Genomic DNA, 19,981 nt, shown 5'->3' on the forward strand with positions numbered 1-19,981 from the left:
AATGTCCGCACGAGCCGGGATTGTCGATAGCGCCTCGGGCGTGTTCCAGCCCGAGGCAGGACGAGCAGACCTGGTGTGTGTCTGTGCCCGAGATCTTCAACCCGCAGCCGCAGAGTCGAGCCACCGAGTCCCTGACTCCTCTGGTGTGAGGGAGAGGGGCGTCCATCTTGTTCGCCTCATGGCGTGGAGAGGACCCGCTCTCAACAGGTAGGTCGGGAGAAAAAGAAGTTACCAGCCTGTCCTTAATCCGGAGAAAAGGACGGTGTGGGTCTTTTATTCCCGGAGAATACTGACTGGTGTGGGGTATTTCTATATTACTTTGTAAGAGTAAACCCCAGCTCGGTTCAAATATACCAAAACCCAGTGAACAAAGATAACAGTACTCGAGTTTCAAGTTTACTTGCTGCAAGGAGAATCAGCGAGTGACATGTCATGTCAACTCCATAACCAACTCTGCTCGCCTTCTCCTGGCACATTCTTTTTATTTCAACAATACAGTAACATGACAATCATGTGGTGTTGACCAACGCCTTATTTCTTAGTGTGAATCTTATGACTCTCAGTCATGTGAATCTGTGTGTGTGTGTGTGTGTGTCATTTTAAACAGACTATGCTTTGTTCCTCCATCAACACATTTTGTAACACAGCAAATGAGAATACATTATGAAAACACATTTTTATCCTTCAATAAACTCTAACATTCCCTCCTGTTTTTCATAATTACTAGCTGGTTACAGTGTCTTTATTACTTTCAGAATTAATTCACTTGTTTTTGACATTTTCGAACCATTCGTCATATGACAGACAGTAACCTAGCTTTAAGTCTTACACATTGGAGGTTAGGTGAGTATATTCGTCCTTCTGAGAGGGGTCTGTGTCAGTATAGTCACCGTTATCGGTCTGTTGCAACATCGTATATTGGACAAGAGTGTTGGTAACTATTTTACCAACCATAGCTTTAACCCATGGTATAATACAAGCCATAGCACAGCACACCAGGATGAGAACACATATGATTGCAACAAATCCCATCACAAGCTTTTGAACCCAGCTCCCTGAGAGTGGCCAATTGAACGATCCGGTCTCAAGAGAGGCATGTCTGTCTTGGCCCATAACTGTCTGTAGGGCTTTGAGATTAGCCATTGCATCTGTCATGTTTTGGGAGTGGACATTGTCGGTGATATATGTACAACAGATTGTGTTCAAAAGGATACACGTACCTCCTACTGAGGCAGTGAGTAGATCAAGGGCCATGCGGTGCTGTAGCACCATGGTTCTGAGTGAGTCTAGTTTGAGGTTCTGTTGTTTGTTTACAACGATGGAATTATTTACAAACATGCCGAACCGGTAATCAAGGGTTTCGTGTCTCAACATGTTCTTTGCTACGCCTAAGGCAGGAGTCAATGCTAATATTACCTTTCCACTGGTGGACCAGTGTTTGAATTCATCAGGGACATCTTTTCCCCATACTGAATCATGTTCTTTGAAGGCAGGCATGGCATTTCTCCTCCTGCGGGTGTGGTTAAGGTATGGTTCTATGTCTATCACGAAGGTGTGGTCGCTAACAAATATTGGTGCGCACGTGCCTGTCCAATTTATTGGCAGAACTGGATAAGCGTTGTTGCCACACAGCCACCATCCTCCTTGTACCCACCATGTACCATTAGATTGTTTGCTCAAATAGACTGGAGCCCCTTCGCCATTAACAAGTGTCTGGTTACAACCAGTGGTGTTTCCCATTGGTACAGAATAGGGATGTGCATCTCCATCACTGAGGCCGATACGATGCGCATCTCGATACGTTGCCACGATACGATACATTAACGATACATTTGAAACACCAGGCGATGCGATACGATACGATTCACCCCTGTTGCGATACAGTTCGATACGATTTGATTCAACATTATGCGATTCGGTGCGATACGATGCGATTCAACACGATGCAAAAATAATGATACTTCAATTTGGTACGACAGAGGATTTTTGTTTTATTCCTTATATGCAGCAAATCATACATTAACAAAAAAGTGCTTTACATATTTGGTACTGCACATCCCATCATGCCGTTTATTTTTTTACCTTTAAAAGCTCTCCAGAGTACAATTGTATAACACCTCACAGTTAAACAATGTAAGGATGCATTGCTCATGATTAACAATGTGCAAATAACAGCTACCATAGAGCAATGCCCATACCATGCCAGCCTGATGTGCTTAACACTCATTCATAGGCTAACTCACCAGTGAGCAGAAAGCGGTGGGTTCTATATGAACAATAAATAATACAAATAACCTTTCACAAACAGGTATTTCATAACTGCTTACAGTGAGGAATACATTTAAATTATTATTGGCCGTCACAGGCTGCTGTAAACTAAACACCACTCTCTCTGACAGAACACCTCACTGAGTGATTTAACTCATATGTCTAACTTTGAGGTTTCTCTTTTCAGCCGCAGACCCCATGTCGACTCTTTATGTGCGTCGCTAAGTTCCTCGTACTACTTGTGTACTTTAAATCGGCTCGGCATCGTTAACAATTTGCGAGCGATTTTTCAAGTTGACCGTCTGTGCATATACCATACACATATACCATCAGGACGTTACTGATGGGGTGCGGCTGCGGAGTGATACTGTGTGTATGCAAGCCCGCATCTAGGACGGATCTATGTATCATGGCTGTAGACCTGTTAAGTAATAAAGATACCTCATACAAAGGTCTACGGATACCTTATTACTCTCCATGACCTGCGGTCAACTATATAGCCTAGCATAAAGGACTATTACACCGTCTTTCTTGAACAATCCGAAGTGTTGCCAAACGTTTGATTTGTAGGTATTTTTCGGTGCGCTGTTTCTCTTTCTCCTCGACTTCCGTGTGTGTTGATAACTGAGACTCTCGGCCTCCGTAGTGGCGAAGATATCAAAGATCGTATCTGCTGAGCGTTGACAAGATTAGGGGATTTTATATGAATGAATCGGTTTTTTACCGATGCAAAGACGCTACGCAATCGATGCATCGCGAGTTCAACCCGGTTCAACCCAAACTGTAGCCGATGTGCACTCTTTCAACCGGTGCACTCACATCTTGAACGTTTATGCCGGTGCACCGATGCGAATCGGTGAATCTTAACATCTCTAGTACAGAACCTTCTGTCTGACTGTAACACATAGGGTGTATAGCTTCATTATTTGGCATGACTACCTTTTGTCCTGTCATTTTACGCGGCACTGTCATGTTAAAGTTCACCCAAAATATCTTATTACAAGTGCCATTGCTTAAACCTGGGGCATATGGATTCACATCGTTGACTTTTATCCCTGAGTGCTGGTATCCTACACCTCCCATGGTAGCAAAACATTTAGCTTGTGATTTACTCATCCTTTTACCATACAGAGTTACTTGTCCAGTTGACCATGGCATGTGGGAACAACATAACAATTTGAACGCCCTGTCTTTGTAACAAGTTGATGGACATAGGCATACCAGGCATTTGTCATCCTAGGTGAGCGTGCAGTTTTGTCGTTGTGGTTCCATGGGTCATCGTTGAGTAATGACCATTTTTTCTCTCGATGGACCTTTTTTTGTTGTTGAGGATTCCTCACTCAATTGTCTTATAGTCATTAGCGTCAGACCCAGCAGGGTCACTACAAACAACACCTTTACCAACATAGTCTATTTGTGATAGTGGTTCTGTTGTTTTCTTCACCGGGGTTGAGACCAGTATTTCCTAATGAAACACCGCCCTTTGTGTAAGAGAATATTTTAATCTGATCTGTTTATAGAGTCTCTTATTATTCCTTAGAGTCTGTGATACTGCAAACATCTGCTTGTAGTCACTCAAAGACTCCTCTGTGGGTTGAGGTCACAGGTCAAACGCTTCTCCTATATCCGTGGGGGATGTTGAGGCTTGTCTGGATCTCTTTGAGACAAGTAGACCATTGTCTCGCATCGGCTATTGATTAGGTAAACGCGGGCTTTCTATGGGCCGGCCTCTCCTCGTGTTGGTTAGATGTTTTGTGTCTTTTGGTTCAGAGATCGCTGGTGGAGCACTGGACATGTGTGAAACTAAGATGATCTCCCGGCCGTATTGTCTGTACTTTCTCCAATAAAACTCTCAGTGCTTTTGGCTAACAACGGTTCCAGACTCCTTCATTCTACCTCAACATTGCAACAACAGAAGTTTACCTTCACATTTTGGCGTCTACGAATAGGATACCGAGATTTCTGCAGAAGACTGGTAAGTTCTTTTTTTCAAATCTATTTGAACAACTGCCTTACCAGACTCTGTGATTGACGGTATCAAAATTATCTGTGAAACTGCGCGAGTGCAATTTGTTTTGGTCTCTCCACTATGTACATCGGAAGGCTTAATCATAACCTGAGGAATCGGTGTCAAAAGGGGATTTTATCCTGGCCGGTTCTTCCTGTGAATGCTGCTGGGGCATGTGCCAACAAAAGCAAGCACAGCTCATGTATAAACAATAAGAATATTTGGGGCTAATAAATAACCTCGGAACATCGACTTTTAACGATTTCCGCTGTGTGTGGTTTCTAGAATTAAATTACTGGACAATCACACACTGCAAATATTCGGAGAGACCTTAAGGAAAGCATCAGCAAGGTGGAACCTCTGTTTTAAAAAAAAAAAAAGAAGCAATGTGAGGATTTGTAATTGAAACAAATTGCCGAATTCTGGAAATTTCAACGGGTTTAAATCAGACCAATCCGTTTTCGGGTGTCTGCTCAGGCCTGCAGGAGGGAGGGCGAATTCCCCTCCCCCCTGTGGTGAACGGCACACAAGTAATGTTTAAGAACACAGACTTGTATTTTCTGTTAATCACACCATAAGCTCAAGAACTAAATTGAGCTATTAAATGGGAAGGGTCGTGGCAGAATATTACGTTCACACTGTGTTTAATAAACTAACGGATTATTGAATTGGCTGTTGTTTTTTTTTTTTTTTTTAAAAAGCACTGAATTAATTAAAACAATCGCTGCTCTCGGTCGGTTGAGCAGTTTTATCACTACATTTGCATAGTGGTTTTGATTGAGAATAAGGTAGTTTATTGCTCATCAACAGATTGAATATGGCTGAGAAGAGCCCATATTAAACAGATATTTCAGTGCTCCCGTTGACGTTTCCGTAATTCTCGGACTAAATTAAACTGGATGATTTTTGGCCAGGGCACTGATTTTGTTGCGAGTACATGTTTGTTTGTCTAATTGCAGTGTTTGTTTTTATTGTACTAACCGTTAAACATGGGTAATACTGCCTCCACAAACGATTCAGTTGGTAAGAGGAAAACCATTTCACGCACAAAGACACTTAAAAAAAACCCGATTGCAGAAAACCACTACACGCATTTGTTTTCTCCAAACATGCCGTCTGGAATTGTCGGAAGAACTTTGGATTGGTCTAAAGTTATGCCGTTTACATCGTTACTTTGCGAACACTCACAACAGATTAATCAGAAAGGATTGATTCAATTTGATTGGCCTCTGACAGGTAGTTTTGATATGGCCGTGTTGTGGCAAGCATTTAAACTGGTGGAAGATAATTCAAATTGTTCATGGGATCAGAAATACATGACAGAATGTGTGAAAGCCTGGATGACTTTGGCAGAAAAGCGGGGTTATGAAGAAAGGAAAAATGCTAAATCTGTTGGCAGCGAGCGAGGCTCCATTGAGCTCAAGGCGCTTATTGATAAAGTTGCTCAATGTGCAAAAAGTTTTCATTTGCTTAGCCTAGAGGCTGCTTTTGATGTAAGATCAGAAAACATGTCCAGATTCAGGGAAAGACACGGTGAGAATGTTCCAGACATTGCAAAATCCATAATTTATGATTGGATTAAAAGACAAGGTAAAACTCCAACCCCATCTCAGCTCATTTGTATTTTGACAGACGCAGGCTGTATCTCTCTGTACGAAAATAATTCCCGCGACAGAACTCTCAAATCCCGTTGCGAGAAACTCCGATGATGATCTGTTAATAACAGCTGCAGCTATCATGAATGAAAATGGGTTGAGATATCAGAGAGAACAACATAGGAAATTAGAATCGGCACAAGCCGAGCAGAGGCCAGCAGCAGCGGGGGATGGGAATGTTTCACATGGCAGTCCGCGATTGACCCCCACTCCTCGCACTCCACCACTCCTTTTACAAGATTACCCAGGTTCGCCGTACGGCAGCAGTTTTCCAAAACATGTCCAGCGTAAAATGTACACGACAAAGCAAACATCTCAGGATAATAATTCTGAAGAAAGTGTGACCGCCCCGAAAATTCTGATAGGAGAGGTTCCAGTTTGCAAACCCTGGACACTCGCTGAGGTCATTGATGTCACTAATCACGCTCCCAGTCCCACTAAAAGTCCAGATGAGTATCTGTCATGGTTGACTAATGTTTGTTCAGTTTATAACTGTTTGGTTCATGATGTTAAACAGCTGATAATCTTAACATACAAGGCAGATTGGCCCACGTGCAGAGACGAGTTTAAATTTCCTGTGTACCCGCAGGGGACTGGCCCACGACACAGACGCGAGACACGTGGATACAAAACGTCGCTGCATTGGCTATCAGAGCATGCGCTAAAACTCACACAGATTTCTTACAAGTGACGGCTTGTGTACAAGACCCAGCGGAAAATGTCCCTGAATTTATCCAGCGTTTCATGACAGTGTGGGATAATAATGCGGGAATTAAAAGAGAGGGTAATGATTTGTTTGCCATACAGACCTTGTTACATAATTTAATCCCAGAGATAGCTCAAGCCTACATGATGTCAACTCCGGATTGGCAAATTAAATCTTGGAAAGCGACTATCGCCACAATGCGTGCGTTGCATAGGAGCCAAATATTTCTTACTCCCAGAATTTCACAACTGCTTCAACAATTGCCTCAAAACACCCAGGCTTATCAAACGCAGGGACAAAACCACCCACAGCAGTATCAAAATCAGGGGAGATCACAGGATTATCATAATAAGAGCAGACAGCAGAACAAAAATCCCAAAAAGTTGATGCCATGTCATGTTTGTAGAGAGACCGATCACTGGGCAGGACAGTGTGGTAAGCGGTGGGGGGTCCAGCAGCACACACAGCCCCCCCTCACCCAGCCCCCCTTCTCCCAGCCCGCACTTCCCCCTAACCTCCCCCAGCAGTCCGGACATCTGGCATTGATGCAGCCTCCACGTTATGACAGACAGAACCAGGGGCAGAACGCTCAACAAAGTGGATTTAATAGAAGATAGTGGTGCCAGGAAGATATAGGATCAGAATCACAGCATTTACCCATTCAAGCAGCAACAATTCGCCTTTCCAATAACCCGCGTGAAGATCCAATTATGCCCGTTGATTTTAGTGGTACGGCTGTAGATATTTTGATTGACAGTGGAGCCACCTTGTCTGCCGTGCGTACTAAGGAGAAAGTGTGTGAAGCAACCAATACATTTGTCACAACCATCGGTGTTGCTGGAATTTCTATGTCCGAACCCATTTCAGAGAACACTAATGTTTCAATTAATGGATCAAACGTGGAACACTCTTTCATTATTTCAGATGGAAGTCCTATTAATTTAATGGGCAGGGACTTACTATGTAAATTACAGGCAACAATACATTGCACTTCAGACGGATTGTTTTTCACAATTCCTGACAGTAAGGTCTATCAGGCAGTCCGATTCATTCAATCATCGCGAGACAACCTTTATTGTTGGTCATTTCCAGATTTCAATATGATTTCTGTTTTCTCCACAACAGGGATTCAGAAGATTGCTAGCATTTCTCCGGTTTGTGCGTCTTTAATGTCTCTTATGCGACCTGTGTTGAATTGTCATTGCACAGCAGCCTTTAATCCGTCAGATGACTACGCGCAATCAGTAAGAGGTTTTTGCAACAAATCAGATCGGTTGACAAGTGAACAATATTTGTTCATTTCCCGACAAGGATGTGTTTTACCCATCAGACTCACAACACCCCAGCAGGTTCTCCATGTTGAAGAAAGCCTCCCCTACATAACGGTGGCTGTTACGCCAGGCAGTAACCCAAAAGAGGTGGGGGCCATGGCAGCCCGCTGCCAGGCCCAGCTGGAAGCCTCACTTTTTTCACACACACACACACACACACCTAACGTAATTAACTTTGGAGGGGAGCATTTCCTGCTGCGTCTCGCGGAGCCAATTGCTCTCCCCCAAAGCACTTTCCTTCATTTACAACCAAACCCCCCCACAGAGTATGGCCCCCCCTCAGATTTTTCAGAAGTACCGGCTGCATTATGGGCAAAACACAAGAATCATGTTGGGTTTGTTGCCTCAGCGCCTCCACATCGAGTAACACTTAAAGCCAATGCCAGATTGCCAGCTATCAGACAGTACAATTTGCCCCATAGAGCCATTTTGGGGATTGAAGGAGTAATCCAATCTTTGCTTGATCAGGGCGTGTTAATTTACACAACTAGTCCCTGTAATACTCCAATTCTACCCATACCTAAACACAATCGCCCTGATGAGTGGCGCTTTGTCCAGGATTTGCAAGCTATTAATGCTATTGTCATTCCGACAGCTCCAATTGTGCCGGACACCAATTCGATTTTAGCTTCTCTGCCCCCGGACTCTAAGTACTACACAGTGATTGATTTATGTTCAGCATTTTTCTCTGTTCCTCTGCATCCAGACAGCCAGTATCTGTTTGCATTTACTTTTAAAGGTAAACAAATCACATACACGCGCCTCCCACAGGGGTTTGTTGAATCCCCTACAGTGTATGCAGCAGCTGTGAGGAGAGATCTGGACACTTTGGTCCTGACAGGAGGTAGTACCTTGCTTCAGTACGCAGATGACCTGTTGTTAGCTTCTCCCAATAAAGACGCCTGTCGCATCGACTCCATTCTGCTCATGAAAAGACTTTCTGAATGCGGACACAGAGCATCCCTGGCCAAGTTGCAATACTGCCAGACTGAGGTCACGTATTTGGGTCACATTCTGAGGGATGGACACCGTCTCCTCTCGCCAGCAAGGATTTGTCTGTTGAACAAAGTACCACCACCTCGCACAAAGAAGGACATGCTTTCCTTCTTGGGCATGGCAAATTATTGCAGACACTGGATTTTTGAGTATGCTGCGATGGATTCTGTCCTGCGTGCTGCCACTCTGCAGGCTGCCCCTAACATTGTTCAGTGGTCTGAGGACATGCACACTGCCTTTCAGGACTTAAAGCAGGCCCTCACATCTGCTCCTGCCCTGGGGCTCCCTGACTACCATCAACCTTTTCATCTACACGTCCATGGGAAGGGGGGCTTTGCAACGGGCATCTTGGTGCAGAAGCATGGCTCTAATTTCCGGCCTGTTGCATACTACTCATCTCGACTCTCCCCTGTGGTGCTTGGTATGCCTTCATGCCTGCGGGCTGTGGCCGCAGTGGCGATAGTGGTAAAACAATCCTCTCCCATTGTACTGGCCAGTGACTGTGTAGTACATGTCCCACATGCAGTTTTGCATATTCTGAACACCTCTGCTACTCAGCATATGACGGCAGCAAGGCGATCTGGTTATGAAGCTGTAATTCTTTCAAGTCCACACATCACTCTTAAACGTTCCCCCCCCCTAAACCCAGCTACACTGGTGCCAATTCCAGATTTTGAAATAACACATGACTGCGTCACAACGATTGACATGTCTTCCTCCCCCAGAGCTGATATGTTGCAAACCCCTATCCCTAATTCAGATATGATTCTGTACACAGACGGGTCTGCGAGCAGGCCGTCTGACACAGTACACTTAGCAGGCTACGCTGTTGTGAATGACTGGGAAGTTTTAGAAAGCCGAGCCTTGCCAAATGGCACGTCAGCTCAGGCTGCAGAGTTGTATGCTCTGCTCAGGGTGTGTATTTTGGCTGAAGGTAGAGTTGCAACCATTTTCACAGACTCCAGGTATGCATTTGGTGTGTGCCATGATTTTGGTGTCTTGTGGAAAATGCGCGGTTTCTTAACATCGGCTGGTAAGCCTATTCAACATCATGCGTTAGTAGCTGAGCTATTAGACGCTATCCTGCTCCCTGCACAGCTAGCAGTAGTTAAATGTGCTGCTCACACAAATTCTAATGATCCTATTTCGCGTGGAAATGCGCTAGCCGACACCGCGGCTAAACAAGCAGCAGTTTCCTCCTCTTCTATGGTACTCCAATGCCCCTCGACACAACCCGCAGAAACCATTTGTTTGCCTTCCTTTAATGATGTCGCGGACATGCAAGCCCGCGCTGATGTTAGGGAGAAAGATTTATGGCTAAGACGAGGTTGTACACTTGACGCTGAGTCCAGCTTGTGGCTCCACCCAGACGGCCGGATGGTCTGTCCCCGTTCATTCCTCCATGTTTTGGCACATGTTGCACATGGCAAATCACATGTAGGAAAAGGAGGGATGAATGGAATTATAAAGTCACAATGGTTTGCTCCAGGCATTACACTAGCTACACAGACCCTTGTAGATAGATGCATGATATGCCAGCAGACAAGAAGAAGAAAAGGTCCAGTTCAGCATGAACATTTACCGCCCCCCTCGGGGCCCTTTGTAAATATGCAAATTGACTTTTCGCACATGCCACCATGCCAAGGATTCAAATATCTTTTGGTAATAGTGTGCCAGTTCTCCAAATGGGTAGAGGCCTACCCTACCAGAAAAGAAGACGCCAGAACAGTTGTAAAGTGTCTTCTCAAAGATGTTGTCCCTAGATTTGGTGTTCCAGCAGGGATTAACAGTGACAGAGGTCCAGCATTCATTTCTAAGATAACCCAGAGTCTAGCTACAGTGTTAGGGTTCAAATGGCAATTGCATGTTCCCTATCATCCACAGAGCTCAGGCCAGGTTGAGAGAATGAACTTGACTATAAAGGAAAAACTCACTAAAACAATGTTGACCACAGGACTAAAATGGGTAGACGCGCTGCCGCTAGTTCTGTGCTCAATCAGAAACTCACCAAATGCAACGACAGGGCTCAGCCCACACGAAGTATTGATGGGAAGGCCAATGTTCACAGGATCTAGTTTTCCAGTAATGCCCCACAGACTCACTCTTTTGTGGACAGAGGATTACATGACTAACTATGTCAAATATCTAACTGAAATGTTGAGAAAGTTTCACAGGCAGGTGGCTGACAGTCTCCCCCAGCCTGGTGAGGAGCCCACCCACCCTTTTCAGATTGGTGATAATGTACTAATCAAATCGCTTGAAAAAGATTCTTTGTCTCCCAGGTGGAAAGGTCCTTTCCAGGTATTAATAGTGACCAGAACAGCCCTGAGAGTACAAGGTAGAGCGGAGTGGATTCACGCTTCAAGATGTCGTCTCTCTCCTCTACCGGATGCTGGCGTGTGAAGGCAGTCACCATCATCGTCATTCTGGGTTTACTGTACCTGGCCAAGAACGCCCTGCTAGATGAAGCTGTGAAAATCCCAACGACAGGTGGCGAGGGACCTCGCCCATCTGAGGGAGAAAATAAGGTGCTCTTATCTAAGAGCGCAGACGACTTGACCACTCAGGGTCCAGGCCCTGAGGGCAAAACAACACCAACGGGCAAAGAAGTGCCTAGCGACAAGGACAGGTTGTATCCAAACACCACACAGACATTCAGTATGGTGCAAGAGACACAAAGAGAGAGAAAAGGAGGGAGAACAAGGAGGATTGTCTCCCTCCCTGATCATAAGTCAGAGACTATTGCCGTTAACTGCCCAAGTTCAATATGTGACTCATCTAACTGTATTATTGTGTTTCCTGTGTTCTCAGTTTACTCAACATGGGAGTTATATCCAGAAAACCAGTACTCTCGGTTCAGGGTCGCACCAGAGGGGGTAAGGATGGTTCTTAACACCATCGAAGAAATGCCCCCAGAACTGTGGTGTAGCACGATAGAACAGTTCGAGGCACTGATAAGGAAGGAGGTAAAATGTACAGTGCGGAAGCCAGATTACCGCATTCCCAATCTAGGTGATACTGCATGCACAGTTACTGGACCAAATAGCAAAACAAATGTTCCATCTACTCCACTTAAACAATCAGGAGGCGAGGTAGATTCTTCAAAAAAGGCCTTAATTACTCCTTATAAACAAACTAAAACTAATTCTGCAGTAAGTTTAATGTTAGACTATGCACATGAACGTAATGTTAGCAACTGTTGGTTGTGCCAAAATATGCCAGAATCAATGCATTCTCCTATGTTTAGCCCAATTCCTTTCACAAAAGCTGATTACGGTTTAGTAAACTGGAATGACATAGCATCTAGAATTAGCGATGAGGCTGAGGATTGTTACACTCCTTCCTACCCCATAGACTCTGAAAAACCTTTACAGTACAAGGGCTTAGTCTCTCTCATTGTTGATACAGTAAATAAAGATTACCTGCCTGACGGTTTCAAACGTTTGATGTTTTTAAAACTAATATATATGAAGAAATACGTTAAACTAGCTTTTGAATATAGATTCCAGTTAGCTCTAGCTCAGACTAATTGTTCAGCTAACTTTACAAGTCCAACATGTACAATGCAACCACACACACCCGCTTTGTTAGTGGAAGCTTTGGTAACAGTTGTGCCCTGGTTCGGCTCTAGGACAGTGGACTCCGTTGAGGTTAAAATACATGACTGTACGCAGCCAATACCCTTAGGCAAGCCCCCTACACGTGACTGCTCAGTATATGTCCCCCCAATTGTTGTGAATGAATGGAAGAATGTGTCCATTTGCTTCCAGAATGCAGTAGGATCTCACACCTCTCCTGATGTGGGACACAGCGACTGTAATGCCATAGTGAGAGTACATATAGCCAGAATTCCCCTCCCACAGAGAGTTTACTTAGTTTGTGGGGACCGAGCCTATGGCTGTGTGCCATATGATGTTTTTTATGGTACCTGTTATCTAGCCTACCTAATCCCTTTAATCCGTAAAGTAGAGGCTACTGAGATTGCAGCAATACTTCCCTCTCTACACAGGAACAGCAGGTCTATTACACAAGGACAACAGATAGCTAGCCTATTCTTGCCTTGGTACGGTATTTATGTTACTCAGCAGGAAATTGTCGCATTGTCTAAAGTGGTAGAACATCATTTAAATGTATCCAACACAGCGATGTTAGCTGAACACAAAGAATTGCAGGAAGTTAGGACAGTAGCACTACAGAATCGTATGGCGCTTGACCTCCTCTTAGCTGCCCAAGGAGGAACATGCAAGGTGATAGGAAGTGAGTGCTGTTCTTTCATATCTGATGCCACACCTGAAGTTATGGACATGGCTCATGATACTGCCAGGGGAATAAAAGAATTGCATGAAACTCATGGGTTTACATTTGGGGAATTAAGTGGAACTTTTGGATCTTGGGGAGCGGGGCTGGTTAAATTTGTTGTTACTGTTTCAGTGTTTGTCTTGGTTGTGCTGATCCTAGTGATCTGTTTGATCACTGTGGTTAAATTAGCCATACGAAGGGTTGCCAAGACTGCCCTCCAGGCCCCACAAAGGCTAGTTGGACATTCGACTGTACAGGACACAATATTAATGTACAATGCCGAGCTTCCGGACCCCTGGGTCTCCATCGTGATCTCCGACCCGTGGGTACCTCCATTCAACGATTGAGATGTTGTTTAAAGTTGATATTCTGAATAAAGAACAGATGTTTTGATAATTGATTACAGTTGATACACTGGATTAAAGGACAAATGTCTGATTTTTCCTTTGCAGGTTGTGATACAAATAAAATGTCTGATTTTCCTTTTCAGATTTTGAACAAGTGTATTTGAATGAAATAAATGTATTACTAAGTGCCTTACTCTTGAATAAAGCGTAATGAAGTAAACGTAAAGTAATGTTAAAGATTGAGGACACTGTATCTTTACAGTTTACAGATTGATCGATTCATCACTGCGAATTTATACCTTAAACTAGGAACCTTAGCTGGATCTCTCATGATTCTGATTTATACCTCAAATTGATTTCTTATAATCCTAAATTCTAATTGTGTTTTTAATAAGTAATTGCCTTAAAGTAAATCTTTGAGATGTAAGCTGATTTTAGAATCTGTGTTTGATGAATGAGATTAACTGAGTGATAAATGATAAAAGATCTTATTTTTTGAAACATATATTTTGCTATAATATTTTGTATCCCATGTGTTTATTATTGTACCTTTTGACAAAAAATGCCAAGCACTGAAGAGAGATGATTTTTATTATGATTGACTGTGTTCAATCAGGGTGATTGAAATGTTTTCAATCTTGTTCTATTTTTAATGTAATGAATGTATCTGAGCCCACCCAACTCTGAGGACGCCTATTGATTTTAAGTATTGACTGAAATATTCTTAGACTAATGTTAATTGGTTATCAATAGATTGATAAAAAGAGTGAATCTGTAAGAGAATATTTTAATCTGATCTGTTTATAGAGTCTCTTATTATTCCTTAGAGTCTGTGATACTGCAAACATCTGCTTGTAGTCACTCAAAGACTCCTCTGTGGGTTGAGGTCACAGATCAAACGCTTCTCCTATATCCGTGGGGGATGTTGAGGCTTGTCTGGATCTCTTTGAGACAAGTAGACCATTGTCTCGCATCGGCTATTGATTAGGTAAACGCGGGCTTTCTATGGGCCGGCCTCTCCTCGTGTTGGTTAGATGTTTTGTGTCTTTTGGTTCAGAGATCGCTGGTGGAGCACTGGACATGTGTGAAACTAAGATGATCTCCCGGCCGTATTGTCTGTACTTTCTCCAATAAAACTCTCAGTGCTTTTGGCTAACAACGGTTCCAGACTCCTTCATTCTACCTCAACATTGCAACAACAGAAGTTTACCTTCACACTTTGTAGCCGGACTTCCACCACTTATCCGTCGTTAAGTTGGAGAGGTATTATCTTTTTGCAGTGGCTCTGATGTATCCACGTAGTTCTTTCGGCGATTTTTAGTGCAGTCGGTGTTGTCAGCAGTACCGTGTAGGGACCGTCCCACCGTGGACAGTGCCAATGCTTCCTCTTAATCACCTTCACGAGGACCTGGTCACCAGTCTGCACTCGAGTGTCCTGCAAGGGAGTAGAAATGTCTGGCAGGTTATTTGTTCGAGCTATCTCATTGCTTCTGAAGAGTCTGCTCATCCATTCAGCTAATGTAGTCTCTGCCTCAGCATCATCCTCCTCCCTCACCTCGTCTGTGATTGGTAATCTGAATTGCCTTCCTGTTATGATCTCAAAGGGAGACAACCCTTTTGCCGTGGGCGTGATTCTCATGCATGTTTCTACCAGAGACACACATTCCACCCATGGTCTTCCTGTTTCCTCCATTGTTTTCCTTAGTCTTAACTTTACTGTTCCGTTTGTTCTTTCCACTAAGCCTGCACTCTGTGGATGATATGCACAATGGTTTTTTAATGTTATCCCCATATGTTCGGACAGTTTGGTAATAACCTGATTTACAAAATGGGAACCATTATCACTGTACAGTTTCTCTGGAATACCTCTGTTTGGTATTATTGTCTTGCATATGGCTTTTGCTACAGTAATAGCATCTGCATGTTTTGCTGGGAATATTTCAACCCACTTTGAAAACGGACATATCATTACCAAACAGTATTTGTACCCTTGGCATGGTGTTAGTTCGATGAAGTCCATATGCATGTGTTGAAACGGGTATGTTGGTGGAGGGAACTTTCCTCTCTGTGGTCGCTCATTGCCTTGAGCATTGTGTCTGCAACATACTACACAGGCTCTACAAAAGTTTTTAGAAAATGTAATGTAGTTGTATGTATGGAAGTGTTCATTTATTATTGTCACCATCCCTCCTGTTGAGACATGGCACGGCCCATGACTCAAATGAGCTGCTGTTTTGTAGAGACTGACAGGGAGTACTATCTTGTTGTTTATTCTGAATGTTCCCTCAGGGTCTGTGGTTGCTCCATCTGTCAACCATTTCTTCTTTTCTCTGTCGGGTGCGCTGTTCTGCATATCCCTTAATATCACAAGAGGTATCGGTTGTGAAACACTTTCCCCCTTCTGTAAGAGGATATGAACCCCATATTCGCCCATAGCTGCTAGCTTCGCTACCTTATCCGCGTGTGCATTGCCAAGTGTTACTGCATCCTTCCCACTGGTGTGCGCAGCACATTTGCATATAGCAATTCTTTTCGGCAACAACACCGCTTTTAAAAGATCAGTCAGCAGCTGTGCATGGGTGACTGGTTTTCCTGTTGACGTTGTCATGCCCCTGCGGGCCCATTGGGCTGCAAATATATGTACTGTTGAGTGCGCATATTGGCTGTCTGTCCACATAGTCACATCTTTTCCAACCCCCGCTTTGCATGCTTCTGTAAGAGCTACTAATTCCGCTGCTTGTGCAGAATATGTGTGGGGGAGTCGGCCTGCTTTTATGACCTGTGAGTGTGATACAACTGCAAACCCTGTTTGATTTTGGCCTGTTATAGATTTAGAACAGGACCCATCCACAAACCATGTTTCGCCACTGAGTAGTTGTTTGTCTTTCAAATCTGGTCTTGGTTTGCATGTTCTGTCAGTCTCTTCTTTACAACAGTGTGGTTCTCCATCTTCTGCTGTAGGTATTAATGTGGCTGGATTTAAGATATTACATCTTTTTATCACAATGTGTGGTTGTGACATTAGTGTAGCTGTCAGTGCCAAATAACGTGCAGGTGATAAGAAAGCCATTTTGGTGTCATGTAACAACATGGTCGCTGCGTGTGGAACCATCAGTGTGAGTGGGTGGAACAAAACTATTTCTGCTGTACAATGTACCGCCATTGCTGCAGCGCATACTGCTTGTACGCATACTGGTAATGCTTGTGCTACTGGGTCTAACCTTTTAGAGTAGTAAGCGACAGGCCTTAGTTGTGTGCCGTGTTTTTGGGCCAATACTGATGTCATAAACCCTTTTTTGCAGTCAACTGTTTGTACAAATGGTTTTTCATAGTCTGGTAATGCTAACACTGATGACCCTACGAGACACTGTTTAGTCCTTTCAAATGCAGCTTCTGCCTCTTGTGTCCATTCTATCTTGCCGGACATTTTCATGTCATTGTTTGAGTATATGCAATCTAGTAGGGGCTGAGTCATTCCTGCGTAGTCTGGAACCCATGCTCTGCAATAGTTAGTCAGCCCAAGGAATTGCATCATTTGTTTTTTTGTTGTTGGTTTTGGTGCGTTTAACACCGTCTGTTTCCTCTCTGAGTGTATGCGTCTCCTTTCTCGGTTTAAATTGTGGCCTAAAAAGATCACTTCCTCTTTCACAAACTGAAGTTTCTGTCTTGAAACCTTGTTTCCTGTTTTGGCCAAATGTGTCAGTACTTGTAGTGTGACTTTTGTGCTTTCTTCCTGTGTGGGTGACGCAACAAGAATATCATCTACATATACCAAAATCTGCGATGTGTCAGGTATCTGTAATGTAGCCAAACAATTTGCTATTTCTTGTGAAAAGATTGTTGGGCTATCCACATACCCCTGAGGTAATCTGGTGTATGTGTACTTTGTTCCTTCATGTGTGAACCCGAACCATCCTTGTGAGTCTTTTTCTACAGGAATGGAGAAAAAGGCATTGCTCAAGTCTATCACTGAGAACCATGCCATATTTGGCTTAAGGCCGTTCATTAACGTGTGTGGATCTGGTACTGTTGGGGCTGTGCTTTGTACAACGTCATTTACTGCTCTTAAGTCTTGAATCATTCTCCATGACTGCCCATCAGCCTTTTTTACTGGGAAGATGGGGGTATTGCATGATGCATCAGGGCACTCACGCAGGATCCCTGCTTTTAGCATTTCTTCAATTACAGGTTTGATGCCAACTTTTGCATCCTCTTTTAAGGGGTATTGTCTTATTTTAGGTCTGTAGTCAGTTTTTGGTCTAACGTGTACAGGTTTTGCGTTCACCATGCGACCTACATCACATTTTCCTTGTGACCATACGCATGGCGGCACCGTTTTCAGGACCTCTAAGGCCTCTTCACTTAGCATACATCATTGTTGTTCAGGGTCGTCTAGGTGGGCACGTGGTGTCATCACTAAGGTAAACCCTAGAGTTTTGCGCTTTAACCCGCCTCCAGTTTGCCAACCGTTTTTGTCATCTGTCCATTTTGTTATCCTGTTACCCCTAGCCACTAATAAACCTAAGTCTCTCCATGAAGTCCCTGGGCCCCTAGCTACTGATATGTGTGGCGTGGAACCTGGTTCCATTATCAAGGCAGTGGTTGATGGGACCCTAGCGTCAATTACAACATCCCCGTGTTGGTTTGCATACATCGAGTGGAACACTACCCTCTGTGGTGTCAGTCGATGCACGAGCACATCATAGTCTTTGTCTGGACCAGGGGTGTTCTTGTACTTTAGTGTAACGTGCAATGCGTCAGGTTTCATTACTTCTTGGCCATGTTGTGGGGTGAATAGTGTTACCAGGTGTTCACCTGTGTTTGTCACGTCAGGTTGTGGCATGTCTAGTGACCAGTAGTAGTTGGGGGTGTTTATGGATTTTTGAAGGAAGACCTGGTCTTCCACCTTTTCTCCGGGCCCTACTGCTCGCATTCCCCCTTTGACTGGTACTACACTGATTTTTAACATTTCCATGCCGTCTCTCCCTAGCAAATTGACAGGGCAGTTTGAGATGAACACAAATTTAAGGGATGCCTGGAGGCCTGACCTTCTATCTTCCATAAAAAGTGGCTTTGAAATCGACCTCTGATTTATGTGTCCATTTGCTGATTTTACAAACATAGTGCCAGTTGGTGGCCACATTCTTTGGACCTCTTTGTTCACTACTGATGAGTCTGCACCGCTGTCACATAAGAATTCTAATTTTTCCCCATTGATTTCGATTGTCCTGGTAGGTTTAATACTGTTGTCTGACAGATTCAGTAATACTTCAGAAAGGTCAATGTGATGTGTGTGGACGTCCTCTTCTTCCTTTTCTACGTCTAGTCAGTTGTCATAACTATGTAGGTTATGTGAAGGGGGGGGCCATGTCTTTCGTCTTTATACTGTCCCTTTTGTCCCCCTTCTTTGTTCTGTGGTATCTGTTCCTCACAGTCCCTCGCCATGTGCCCCTCCTTTCCGCACCTGTAGCAGAGGAATTTTCCTTCTGCGTTTCTGCCTCCTCCTCTGCCTCTGCCTGTTCCTCTACCATTCCCTCATCCTCTGTTAAACCCGCCTCTCCCCTGTCCTGGTCCCACAAAGAAAATCTGATTTTCTTCCCCATCTTCTCCTATGAAGAAAGCTGATGCTGACGCTTTCTTATGTCTTTTTTCTTTGATCTGGGTTGCTGCATGTTCTGCATAATTTAGGCACTCTTGTAAGTCGCATGTCCTATGGTTAACATTATGCTTGCGGATAAAGTCAGCAATACCTGGGTGGAACCCATTCATCAGGCTTTGTTTCAGCTGCTGCACATATGGGGAGTCAACAGCATTGCTGGGTGGAATTCCGCTATGGATACGGAAACAATCTTCCATTCTGATTCTGAAATCTTGTACTGACTCTTTTTCTCCCTGTCTACACCCTGAGACTTTAGTAAAGTCTCGTCTCAGTGCAAAAACCCTCTCGATTGAGATATTTACGGGAGCGAGTGCATTTATGAGGTCCTGCTGACCTGGTTCCAGGGGGTTTCCATTGGGCGAGGACCCGGTGAAATCTCCCTTTACCCTGGCCCATTCGTGGCCAAAAATTGTCATAAGGGTTCTTAAAACTTCATGTCCATTTAAACCATATGACGCTATTAATGCAGTATGGTCAAGGACAAACTGCGCCGGGTCCTGTTTGTATGGAGTCAGTCCCTCACAAGCCTTTTTACACTCATCCATTGTCCATGGGCGGAACACTTTTAACATTCTTTCTAGGTCACCGTCAACTCCATAGTGCGGGTTGGCCACTTGTACTAATGGATAAGCATCACCCTGATATGCTGTTCCATCGAAGGATTGTTCTGCTTCTCTTAATTCTTCAACAGGATATAACTTGGTTTCCCCCT

At 44.0% G+C, this 19,981-nt stretch overlaps 2 protein-coding genes across 5 annotated transcripts in view; both read right to left on the reverse strand.

Annotated features, from left to right (window-relative positions):
• apol (apolipoprotein L) overlaps window positions 1–19,981 on the reverse strand; it is a 43,241-nt gene that overhangs the window by 10,600 nt on the left and 12,660 nt on the right. The window lies entirely within an intron of this gene.
• Window positions 3,203–16,697, reverse strand: LOC117548388 (protein NYNRIN-like). Of its 3 annotated transcripts, XM_034219643.1 has the most exons (3): window positions 15,305–16,084; window positions 14,829–15,127; window positions 3,456–3,750 (listed from the first exon to the last, which is right to left on the reverse strand). In XM_034219643.1, exons 1-2 carry the CDS (start codon window positions 16,042–16,044, stop codon window positions 14,851–14,853), a joined length of 1,017 nt encoding a protein of 338 aa, XP_034075534.1. In that variant the 5' UTR covers window positions 16,045–16,084; the 3' UTR covers window positions 3,456–3,750; window positions 14,829–14,850. The 3 variants fall into 3 exon arrangements, with proteins under 3 accessions (XP_034075533.1, XP_034075534.1, XP_034075535.1); XM_034219642.1 differs by having other exon boundaries at window positions 3,203–3,750; window positions 14,829–16,093; XM_034219644.1 differs by lacking the exon at window positions 3,456–3,750 and having other exon boundaries at window positions 14,834–15,261; window positions 15,668–16,697.

This window comes from Gymnodraco acuticeps, unplaced genomic scaffold (assembly GCF_902827175.1).
Source record: "Gymnodraco acuticeps unplaced genomic scaffold, fGymAcu1.1, whole genome shotgun sequence".
NCBI classification, from domain to species: Eukaryota; Metazoa; Chordata; class Actinopteri; order Perciformes; family Bathydraconidae; genus Gymnodraco; species Gymnodraco acuticeps.